The sequence below is a fragment of the Ostrea edulis genome, chromosome 1 (assembly GCF_947568905.1).
Source record: "Ostrea edulis chromosome 1, xbOstEdul1.1, whole genome shotgun sequence".
Lineage (NCBI taxonomy): Eukaryota > Metazoa > Mollusca > Bivalvia > Ostreida > Ostreidae > Ostrea > Ostrea edulis.
Window position 1 is genome coordinate 62662778 of NC_079164.1, and position 12959 is coordinate 62675736.

At 34.4% G+C, this 12959-nt stretch overlaps 1 protein-coding gene across 2 annotated transcripts in view; it reads left to right on the forward strand.

Moving 5' to 3' along the window:
• The window catches only part of LOC125648160 (putative ATP-dependent RNA helicase TDRD12), a 68814-nt gene that overhangs the window by 580 nt on the left and 55275 nt on the right, over positions 1–12959 (forward strand). For both annotated transcript variants that reach the window (XM_056155985.1, XM_056155990.1), the window contains exons 2-9: positions 3068–3117; positions 3534–3683; positions 3810–3901; positions 4464–4511; positions 4831–4947; positions 5149–5204; positions 8743–8886; positions 11595–12570. In XM_056155985.1, the coding sequence (XP_056011960.1) occupies positions 3088–3117; positions 3534–3683; positions 3810–3901; positions 4464–4511; positions 4831–4947; positions 5149–5204; positions 8743–8886; positions 11595–12570 (1613 nt within the window). In that variant the 5' untranslated portion in view covers positions 3068–3087. The remainder of the gene's footprint in view (positions 1–3067; positions 3118–3533; positions 3684–3809; positions 3902–4463; positions 4512–4830; positions 4948–5148; positions 5205–8742; positions 8887–11594; positions 12571–12959) is intronic.

Genomic DNA, 12959 nt, shown 5'->3' on the forward strand with positions numbered 1-12959 from the left:
AGCTATATAGTGTTACGAACTCCTATGTTAGAGTCGCGAATGACGAGAACATGTGCGCACAAACGTGCTTGTTCTTGGATCACACTACTTGCAGTTCTTGCACCTCGAAAATGTTCTCGTGATGCGTGTTCGGAATCGGCAAGATTTTGTGCTTGTTCGAAGAACGGCGGTCTCGAACGCACTCCATGTGTTTGAAAGATCAGGATGTCATAGTCATGCAAACACTTAACCATGCAGGTAATCGACCATAAGTTCAAACATCTAAGAGGCTCAGACAAATCTTGCTAAATCTTAACCAACTCAAAGATTGATTTCCGGATTTTAACTAGTCCATATGGACTAGTGCTATAGAGAGTTTACTAGTCTGACAGGTTTTTTTACTAGTCTCGGACTTACGGACATGAGGTAATTTCGAACCCTGCATCTGTAGCTATGCTCAAGCATATTTAGCAGTTTAGGAAATAAATATATTCAAAATCTGTTCTTTTTAATGGAAGGCGATGCTATCCACAAACAGAAAACAAATATATGAAATATAAATCTTTTATGGCGTTTCAATATATAAATTTTCAAGTTGCTTATAAAAATCTCAAGATTTGTGTCACAGCTGAATATCAATATTTATTATACAAGGTTTAATAATTTTGCATTTTATGTGTAAATATCAAGCGGTCCTACAATACAGAGTACGCTAGAGTATGTTAGTAAAATTTCATGATTCAATGCAATTAAATCGCTTTTTGTAGATGTTGTTACTTTAGTTTAATCTAATAAATATATATCTGGAATACAATGAGGTTGATTTAATTATTTTAAGAAATATTTCATAAATCGTTTAAGGTTACAGTTTACCTATTGACCATGATCCCGATCAAATCTAACTACATGTACATATATGTTTGTACAAAAAATACTAGCACATTGTATATAAAATTCCAAGATCATGGTTTTATTTTATTTTTAAAATCCAAATGTTAAACAAAACATAAATGAATAAATAACAAACAAAAAGGGGGTTTAAAAAAAATAAAGAAATGATATAAAAAAAATCAAACTATTATAAGGAAAGATAACAAGAAAATTAAAGATTATTAATTTATACTGATTAACTATCAAAGTTGAAATTAATTACTGATGTAATGTGTTGCTCAAAACAAAACCATGATAATTGGAATCGGAGTGGCATAAATATTTAATGTTTGAACCAAATATCGCTAAAAACAAATACTGTTTACAAATATTGCAATATTATTTTATTAAAGCTGTATGGTCCGAATTACAATATTTTTTTTCCATCTCGTAAAAACGCTATTAAATCATCGCATGTATGTAGTTATGAGACTGTATGATATGTCATACTTTATTTCACCTGTTTTAACCAAATTTATTTGATTTTAAATCGATGTTTACAAATAACTGTGTCACTCTGTGCCATTTCAAGTGACAGTCACGTGACCAGTTCAAACTTTCAGATCATCAGTGGTCTTTTCTGTGTAAAGCTGTGTACAGTACCATGCCATAAGTTTAATAGAAATAAAAATAAATACCACTTTAAGAATTCGTTGTTTTACGCTCTTTCAGCCTTAAAACTAAGCAGTTGCGTATGAGGTAATACATCATGTTGGGATTCCCCTGAAGCGCGCGTGTCTATTTATAGTCGTCTAACACTGTATAATCTATGGGATTATTTCTATATGTACCACTGACACTATATTTACTTTCTAAATAATATTCTCACTGTTTTCTTTTACATGCAGATGTTTTCAAACATGTAATTAAGGGAAAGTTAATAACTTTATAAAGTAATTAATCTGCTTTAAAGTAATTATGTACAAAAATAATACATGAACATCGGGTCATACAGCTTTAAAGTCTTTTTATTTTTAAGCGATAAGCATATGATTCCGCATCAAAATAGTAAAGCTCAAAACCAGACACTGAGATATCGGACATTCCGGTCCGGTGTAAAAAATGACGCATTGGATCTGAGGCACTGCAAATCGGTCAGGTCCGACGGTCAGATGTCTTTCGCATAGACTGCATGTGTTATCCTGTGCAAACCAAGAATTAAACATGATATTCAACATGTTGTCATATATGTAGATAGAGACAATGATGTGTGAAACATTTCATGTACAACTTGATGACACTTAGTCAAGCTGATTTGGTGTTCTTTAGACTGAATTCCTAATTGCATTTAATCAGTATGCCCTCATGTATTGTATATCAAGATATCTGTTTTTGCACAAAGAATGAAGTTGAAGTAAATGTAACTAATGGCTGAAATCTGATGTTGGTGCATTTAATCAAGGAGAACAATGCAGTACTTTCCTTAAAATAGAAGTTTTTCTTGATGCTTGTAAAAGGAAGCATGCATTTTACATACATTAAATCAATGTTGTTGAACTTAACTATATTTATATAACATATCCTTCTCCACAACTGCAGTGTCCTTTGTAATTAGTTCAGGGTTCTCCATTCTTTGTAATTAGTTCAGGGTTCTTGTAATTACTTCAGGGTTCTCCATCCTTTGTAATTAGTTCAGGGTTCTCCATCCTTTGTAATTAGTTCAGGGTTCTCCATCCTTTGTAATTAGTTCAGGGTTCTCCATCCTTTGTAATTAGTTCAGGGTTCTCCATCCTTTGTAATTAGTTCAGGGTTAGTAAATTATTTTGTTTTATTTCCAATAGTGAAATAATAGTCCTTCAACACCATATTATATGGTTTGTGGTATGTCAATGAAATATCTAATACAAATTGAGCTGAAATATCTTTAAATGCTAAATTCTTAGTTTACCGGCCACCCCTCTAAACCGGCCGTTTTTTTTCGGTCCGACAGCTGGCCGGTTTAGAGAAGTTTCACTGTATATAATATTGTATGGGCAATTCAAGTTATAACGGCACTTTAAATCCAAACAGTAAATGTAAATCATTGGAATTCATGTCTTTTGTTTATGGATGGTGTCTGCTATTTATTATATAGGAAGGTTTTAAAAGCTAAAGTTATATATTGTAAAAAAACTGCCAATCTTATTTTTTTCCTAATGAAGGTTTTAATTCATTTCAGGGTTATGAAGTTTGTAAAACATGCAGCATATACAAATCGAAATTTTTGAGGTAAGTTCTGCATAATATTTGTTACTAGTTATATAACATATTATTATTTATATAACATAATATTTGTTACTTAGTTATATAACATGATATTTGTTATTATTTATATAACATATCCGTCTTTGGTCTAAAGTACAGTTTGTCTATTACTGGTCAAGATTAAACCCCAAAATATTCAGTGTAGGTAATATTTAGAATACAGGAAACCTACTTTTCAGTACTTACTGAAAGTGTTTGATGCCAAAACCATGCAAGTTGTACTGTAGTAGATGCAGTATTTTTCATGAATTGTATTGGAAGTGCTATACATTGCCAGTGTAATTGATCATGTCCAGAATTAAGGGATGGTGTCATTAATTTCTGTATATATGTATTTGTGAACCTGTTTCTTCCTTTAACTAGATGTAATGTTGTTTTAGGTAAGGAGTCCAAGCCTATTTTATGGCCGGGAAGTAACTAACAATGCAGATTCCTCATCTGAAAGAATATTATTCCATGAACTGCAGCAAAACTTAAATGCGCAGTTTAACAATCCACAAAGTTGTGGTCTGTTTCATCAGCCATCTAAGGTAACTACGATTTTCATTAACAATTTTGTTAGAGAGATAGTTCAAACATATGCTTATATAAAGTTCAGTTTTTGACAAAAAATGGTGTCAACTGATTTAAAACATTTCTTTAATTCTACCAATTAGAATGAGGTTTGTATTGGGAAATCCAGTAACCAGCAGTGGCATAGAGTGAGAGTGGAGGATATGTACAGAAGACAGAAAGGTCACGAGGCCAAGTAAGTACAGCTTATTCATCTCATGTAGTTCCCAAACAAGGGCAGTCCAAAGTGGATCATTCTGCACAAACTGATGTAGTGCTGTGCACCTATTGCCCTGATGCACATACAGTTAAAGCTGTCCAATCTGACATGCTTTGGGAGACAGATTTTACAGTGGAGCAGCCAGGATGTCTAGATTGCACTGTGTGAAGTACATGGAAAGAAAGCGATCAGAATTCTCAGTTATACGGATTACGCAGGTGTCTGATTACACAGCTGTACATTTATTTACAGCCTTACATTTCAATATCCGTCCAATTAAATATGACAAGGATTGATAGAAAACTATGTTTCCCGAAAGTATCTACGCATATGTAAGAAGAAATATTATTAGCTTAAGTCAATGTACATAAAATATCTTATTAAAAAATGTTAATGATCGTGAGTGGAATTAACTGGACGATTCTTGATACATCGCATCTCTCAAAGATGATGAGATCTGTATGATTGGATATATTCGATGGATTTGTTTTCTGTTCCATTTATTTTCCCTTCTAATTCTGTATCTTTCTTGTTGTAGGTGCTTCCTCTTGGACTTCGGAACCATGGAAATGATTTCATTTCAGTGGTAAGATACAAAATACATGCTATGTATACAGCTTTTAAAAAGATTTTCAGTATTTTATTTTTTGCTGTTTTTGTGGAAGAATAATTTCTTGATATTAACAATATAACTGATAATCATAGCCTGAACATAATGTTGCAATTGATGATAACTTCTGAGTGATGCATATATCAATTTAAGAAATAAATTTCATGAGGGTATAAACTGCAATGCTGCACACTGGCATACTTCATGATGTGAATTACAATTTACAATTTGTAAAGATTTCAAAAGCAAAAACAATGGAAATGTAAATATCTATTGGTTTCAAATTTCCTCACAGCCTGCGGAGAGCTACCCAGAGTCATTTATCTGTGCCGTACCAGGTGAAATCCTACAGTCTGTATGGAATTCAGGCCCAGACGATGGCCCTGCAAGAAGATCTCTCCTGTCACATGGAGTAAGTTGTTTTTATGTTTTTATCGTTATAAATGTAAAAATAGAATTAACATTTTTAAAATATATCCTGTGTGGTTCCGGTGAAACCAGTATTACGATAAACTTGGTCAAATGTTTTAGCTACCTCTTTTCATTCATGGGTTGTTACTTGTTCAGATTTGTGTTTATACGGGAAAAATGTAATTGATTTTCCACTTTTCAGGCCCTGCATATCATGGGATGAATCGGCCACAGAATACATGAAAAAATGCATTCAAAGTATGTAATATTTTGGAAAGGAACCATTGAAACCTAACAATTAGAAACGATATTATTAAAGACTATATTCACATAGGATTAGAGTCTGGCCCTCTTGTAACTCCTAATTTTAAAGCTTTAATGAAAGATTAGACTTTATTTCATAAAAGAGACCATGTCCATTACAATTTTACTTACATATAATTTGTCACTAATATTTACAGTCATTCGGAGTACTCAGAATCAAAAGTGACACCATTTCTCAATTTTGCTCAAATTTAGAAGAAAAAATTGGTTATTTCTCTCAGGCTTTGGACAATTTTTTTTATATCATATATTTATTTATGCTGGAAAGATAAATCTATGGCATAGATGTAAAGTTGGTCCCTATATTTATATACATGTATGCGAGAAAGAAGATACATGTAAATCTGTAAAGATGTGAAGTTTGTCTAACGCTATGCTCCATGTGTTCTAGAAATAATATTGGATGAAAAATATCCAAATCGTTTGTCAAAATACAAAAAATGGCAACAAAACGTCATGTTTATGATGTTATAATTCTGCTTCTACATCATTTTGTTCAAATTTAGATACACGTACTGTCAAGAGTTGCATTGGGATTCTTTCACAAATTACACTTTATCTTGAAACAGCAGCATAAATAACTGTCAATTTTGGTGGGCAAATGAAGCCCTTTCCATATATAATAGTCCTTTCAAACTATATTTAGTATGGGTATTTTTGGATTTTATTTGTAAAACTTTTTTAGAATGGTCAATTTGTTTAAAAGGTTATTATAAGCTGATACACTTTTCTGAAGGATGGTGCCTCTCCACATTGTCATTTTTGGTATAAATTATAAATTAATTTAGTACAATTAAATCAATATAGGCATTTTCAGACCTTTGTGCCTTTGATTGGTATATATAATAATTTTGAAAGTATTTGTGTTAATTGCTGATCAAATACACAGGCATGGTTGGAAGCACATTGTGTGAGTTGATAAATCTTAAATGTTAAGTAAAATTATTCATTACCTCAAAAATTGCTCAAATACTTACTTTAGAAATCTGATCCATATACATGTATATTATTACTACAGTAACTTGATCCGAAGAGTCGGATCACGTCGAGTTGACAGGCGCAGATCATCAGATCACACGAGATGCGAAGTGTCGAGTTTGATCTGGAGATCCTCGCCTGTCAACGAGACGTGATCCAACTTTTCGGATCAAGTTACTGTAGTAATGATAAATTTATTATATACCCCTTTCTGTATCTTTAATCCACATGCATAAGATAATAAATGTAATTTAAATCATCTAAAACACAGACATACAGTGAAATTATGTTTTGTTTGTGATGCGGTTGATATTTTCCACAAAAAATGTTGCAATGATGCATTGTGATGTCATCAGTTTCAGAGGATACTGATACGGAATCAGAACCGAATCACACTCTGTGAAATCCACAGTATCAAAAAACGAAACATTAATGGGTATATAATAAAAATATTTATATATCAAGTATTATTTAAAAGAAAGATAAACACAACATGTTTTACATGTACCTACAAGCTTTGTTAATAAAAGTATGGTTAACTAATGTAAAGAATTGTTAAGTATTGATCATTCATCTAACAAGAAAAAGGTGAATTATAATGCATTTTATTTTTAATTACCACCAAATAAATAGTCAATAATATGACCAAAAAATGTACATGATGTAAGAAATATGACTGCCTGCAAATCACAACACATAACAGAAATTAGCACATACAGGTTACAGAGGTTAACACATACAGAATACAGAGATTAGCACATACAGGATACAAAGATTAGCACATACAGAATACAGAGATTAGCACATTCTGAATACAGTGGTTAGCACATACAGAATACAGAGATTAGCACATACAGAATACAGAGATTAACACATACTGAATACAGAGATTAGCACATTCTGAATACAGTGGTTAGCACATACAGAATACAGAGATTAGCACATACAGAATACAGAGATTAGCACATACTGAATACAGAGATTACCACATACAGGATACAGAGATTAGCACATACAGAATACAGAGATTAGCACATACAGGGTACAGAGATTAGCACATACAGAATACAGAGATTAGCACATACAGAATACAAAGATTAGCACATACAGAATACAGAGATTAGCACATACAGGATACAAAGATTAGCACATACAGGGTACAGAGGCTAGCATATACAGAATACAGAGATTAGCACATACATAATACAGAGATTAGCACATACAGAATACAAAGATTAGCACATACAGAATACAGAGATTAGCACATACTGAATACAGAGATTAGCACATACAGGATACAGAGATTAGCACATACTGAATACAGAGATTAGCACATACAGGATACAAAGATTAGCACATACAGGGTACAGAGGCTAGCACATACAGAATACAGAGATTAGCACATAATACAGAGATTAGCACATACAGAATACAAAGATTAGCACATACAGAATACAAAGATTAGCACATACTGAATACAGAGATTAGCACATACAGGATACAGAGATTAGCACATACAGAATACAGAGATTAGCACATACAGAATACAAAGATTAGCACATACAGGATACAGAGATTAGCACATACAGAATACATAGAGTCAACAGGGGATGCTTACTCCTCCTAGGCACCTGATCCCACCTCTGGTGTGTCCAGGGGTCCGTGTTTGCCCAACTATCTATTTGTATTGCTTATAGGACTTATGGGATTGATCACTTCGTTATCTTCATCTTGCACATGCAGGATACAGAGGTTAGCACATACAGTGGTTAGCACATACAGAATACAGAGATTAGCACTTATAGGATACAGAGATTAGCACATACAGAATACAGAGATTAGCACATACAGGATACAGAGATTAGCACATACAGAATACAGAGATTAGCACATACTGAATACAGTGGTTAGCACATACAGAATACAGAGATTAGCACATACAGAATACAGAGATTAGCACATACTGAATACAGTGGTTAGCACATACAGAATACAGAGATTAGCACATACAGAATACAAAAATTAGCACATACAGAATACAAAGATTAGCACATACATAATACAGAGATTAGCACATACAGGATACAGAGATTAGCACACACAGAATACATCTAGGTTAGCACATGTGAGCTCTTGATACTGTGTGCAGTACAGAAAACAAGCACAACACAAACCTACACTGCATGCTTGTTATGTTGACAGGGAAGATTCTGTCACAACTATCCGGCACTTATTCTTCAGTTTCCTTATTTCTGTGTGATAGTATGTTTTTTCTAGTGCCTCTATATTTCCTATTTCAATTCCCAACTTAGATTTGTTGATTTGTTTAAAAGGTCAAGGCCAGTGTCTCAGGAAAGAAAATAGTATCTTTTTATAATTCAGATTTATGGATCTGTATTTTAAATAATCTTTCTATTACTGATGTTTAATGTAGATATACAGATGTGAACACGTTCAATTATGGATTGTAATTGTGAAATTGATTATTTTCCAGAGACTCCAGTTTGTTTTGCTGATGTGAAGAAAGCAGATGCAAACATAACAGAAGTTGTGCTGTACCTGGTCATAGAAAATGTAACAAGGTGTTTTAATGATGAACTATTGAGAAAGAATTATGCTGTCAAGAAAATACCAGAGGGTGAGGATGGAATTAATAAGTTTAAAATTTTTAGCTCACCTGAGCCGAAGGCTCAAGTGAGCTTTTCTGATCACATTTTGTCTGGCGTCCGTCTGTCTGTCCATTTGTCTGTAAACTTTTCACATTTTCATCATCTTCTGATGAACCACCGGGCCAATTTCAACCAAACATAGCCAAAAGCATCCTTGGGTGAAGGGCTTTCAAGTTTGTTCAAATGAAGGGCCATGTCCCTTTCAAAGGGGAGATAATCACAAAAATGCAAAAATAGGGTGGGGTCATTTAAAAATCTTCTTCTCAAGAACCACTGGGCCAGAAGAGCTGCAATTTACCTGAAAGCTTCCTGACATATTGCAGATTCAAGTTTGTTCAAATCATGGCTCCCGGTGGTAGGATAGGGCCACAAGGGGGGGGGGGGGGGATCAAAGTTTTACATACAAATATATAGGGAAAAACTTTAAAAATCTTCTTCTCAGGAACCACTAAGCCAGAAAAGCTGAGATTTACATTAAAGGTTCCTGACATAATACAGATTCAAGTTTGTTCAAATCATGGGCCCCTGGGGTTGGATGGGGCCACAATAGGGGATCAAAGTTTTACATACAAATATATAGGAACACTCTTCTTCTCAAGAACCACTGAGCCAGAAAAGCTGATTTTTACATGAAAACGTTCTGACATAGTGCAGATTCAAGTTTGTTCAAATCATGGTCCCCGGGGATAAGATGGGGCCCCAAGGGGGGATGAAGGTTTTGCACACAAATATATAGGGAAAAACTTTAAAAATCTTCTTCTCAAGAACCACTAAGCCAGAAAAGCTGAGATTTACATGAAAGCTTCCTGACATAATGCAGATTCAAGTTTGTTCAAATCATGGGTCCCTGGGGTTGGATGGGGCCACAATAGGGGATCAAAGTTTTACATACAAATATATAGGAACACTCTTCTTCTCAAGAACCACTGAGCCAGAAAAGCTGATTTTTACAAGAAAACTTCCTGACATAGTGCAGATCCAAGTTTGTTCAAATCATGGCCCCGGGGGTAGGATGGGGCCACAATAGGGGATCAAAGTTTTACATACAAATATATAGTTAAAATCTTTTTCTCAATAACCACTGAGTCAGAAAAGCTGATATTTACAAGAAAACTTCCTGACATAGTGCAGATCCAAGTTTGTTCAAATCATGGCCCCGGGGGTAGGATGGGGCCACAATAGGGGATCAAAGTTTTACATACAAATATATAGTTAAAATCTTTTTCTCAATAACCACTGAGTCAGAAAAGCTGATATTTACAAGAAAACTTTCTGACATAGTGCAGATTCAAGTTTGTTCAAGTCATGGCCCCCGGGGGGTAGGATGGGGCCACAAGTGGGAGGGGGGGGTCAAAGTTTTACATACAAATATAGGAAAAAGCTTTAAAAATCTTCTTCTCAAGAACTATTGGGCCAAAGAAGTTGACATTTACATGAAAGCTTTCTGACATAGTGTAGATTCAAGTTTGCAAAGGGTAGTTTGGGCCATAATAGGGACTAAGGTTTTACACGCAAATATATATGGAAAGTCTTCAAGGTGACTCAGGTGAGCGATGTGGCCCATGGGCCTCTTGTTATGTTGCCTAAGTCACTTAGATGACATATTTAAATCTCTTTTTTTTTTTGGCCCCTGAGTTAAGAATTTGGTGTTTGGAAGGGATTAAATGGTTCATAAAGTGAAAATTTTGACTCTGAGACATCAGACAACTAAACTTAATATAGTGTCCTTACATAAATATCATTATGAGAGGCTGAACCCTTACCTGTGTTCTTATGATTGGTAACAGCTAATGCAAATTAGATGTTGTTATTGAACAGCAAATTGTGGCATGACTTCGAAGCAAGGTCATTTGCCCAAGGTTACTATTATGTAGAATTTAGATTTATTTTTGAGGCCCATAATGTAATGGAGAGATCTATTAGTTCATGTTTGGATCTAGGGTAACTAATGAGCAAACAGTATGTATTGGTACTGATCCAAGAAGATTTTGTCAAGGTTTAGGTCTCTAGCATTAAAAAGGTTAGAAATATCTGTTCCATGCCAAATCCTTGAATTAATTTAGATTGATTTTTTTACGCCATTTTGGCAATATTTCAGCCATTTTACGGCAGGAATTAATTTAGAGACATAGAAACTTGTACTTTTCTCATAAATTTCTTATGACCAATAGAATACAATGACCTTGGCAAATTTCAAGGTCACTTAAAGAGAGAGAAAGCATTTCAATGGTATTTACTTTATATTGAAGAGATATTTAAAATACATATTAGGCTCAAAGATATGATACGTCCAGAGAGTATGCCACGATGTATTTTAATGTCAATATTCTATACCAAGAGCTGTTAGATATATATGTTTAGAAATCTAACAGATGAAACTTACCTTTTGCACAACTAAACAGTTTGTTGTGTTGCTAAAGTATGTTTTTGTCCTAGATCAAAGCTACTTGATAAAAATATTAAATCCACAATATTGTGATGAAACAGATGAAATGAACATCACTTTAACAGCTGTTGGAGCTATTTGGGTTCTTTCCTTACATCATTTTTTGTAAAGGAATTTTTTGTTAGCTTGGTGGAATAGTCAGCAGATTATTGTGATCTTTGGATTGTGTTCTTGTCAATTGTTATGGGGGACAAGGCAGCAATATCATTAACCAAGTGTATTGTGTTGTAGGTCTCCATGGTGCAGTAACATCACATAAAACCAGATCTCAACCACTCAAAATGGAGGAGGAACTGAAGAAACTCCAGTTAAGGAAATCCAAGTTAGAATTTAAAACCACACCTACTTCTAGTGACATTGAAACTGCTTCTGTTTTCTCTGAAACACACATGAGAAAACACTCACCCAGGACTGATTCAGAGGCAGAGTCAACCAAATCGGACTCTGTTTCTAATAATCACATCCCTAAGGCAGGATTGGGACGGGGTTTCTCGTTGGGACAAACACTTCGTGAGTGGAAAGGAAGGAGTAAGACAACAAAGGACACTGAATCTTTTGTGAAAAGAGATGTGAATAATTCAAGTAAAATGGCGACAGGGAAGAATAACTCTGCTTTCTCTCATAGCACACCAACTGACTATCAAGATTCCCATATGTTGTCTTTTGTGCACAGACACCAAAAACCTAAATCTGGTAGTGAAGAGCAACTGCCAATGTTCACAGGCAAAAGACAGGGTAGTTCAGGTGATAGTGCACTGTCAACACCGTCCAATAAATCTATAGGATCTCCAATGAATGGAATGCTAGGAAAATTGATGAACAGTTTGATAGTCCATTCTCCCACAAGCAGCCATCCAAGTGTCTCAGACTCTGAATTGCTCAAATCTGCTCCACTTAGTAGTGCCAGTCACCCATCAGTTCACACAGAAGGGTATTCATCTGAAAGTGTTCAGAAAAATATCAGGACATTTACTCCATCCTCTTTACAAAAATGCCAGGCATCCGTAGCGAAATCTTCATCCATAAATACATCACCTGAATCTATGCATAGTAATAAGACTCTAGAAGTGCCTAAAAGAATGATAGTGAAAAGTGAAATCCATGAAAAATCATCGTCACATTGTGAAGAATTTGATGAAAACTTGCAGGGAGCAACATCATCTGTTCACAACACCTTAAACACTAAGCAACCAGAAATGAAAGATCTGTAAGTGTTATAAAAGAATAGCTATTATTTTTTTTATATCTCCTTGTGTCCTTCAGATAGTGATTATAGTTTTTACCTCACCTGAGATGAAAGCTCAAGTGAGCTTTTTTTTTATCATATTTTGTCCTGTGTCTGTCTGTATACTTTGAACATTTTTTACTTCTCCAGAACCACAGGGCTAATTTCAATCAAACATGCCATGCAGCATCCTTGGGTGAAAGGGATTTAAAGTTGTTCAAATGAAGGGTCATGTGTGCACCCTTTTTAAAAGGGAGTTAGAAATGGTGAAAATATGGTGGCATTTTTTGAGTAGCTTCTTCTCAAGTCCACTGGACCAGAAAAAACAAAACTTATGTGAAAGCTTCCTAATGAGTGGAGATTCAAAATTG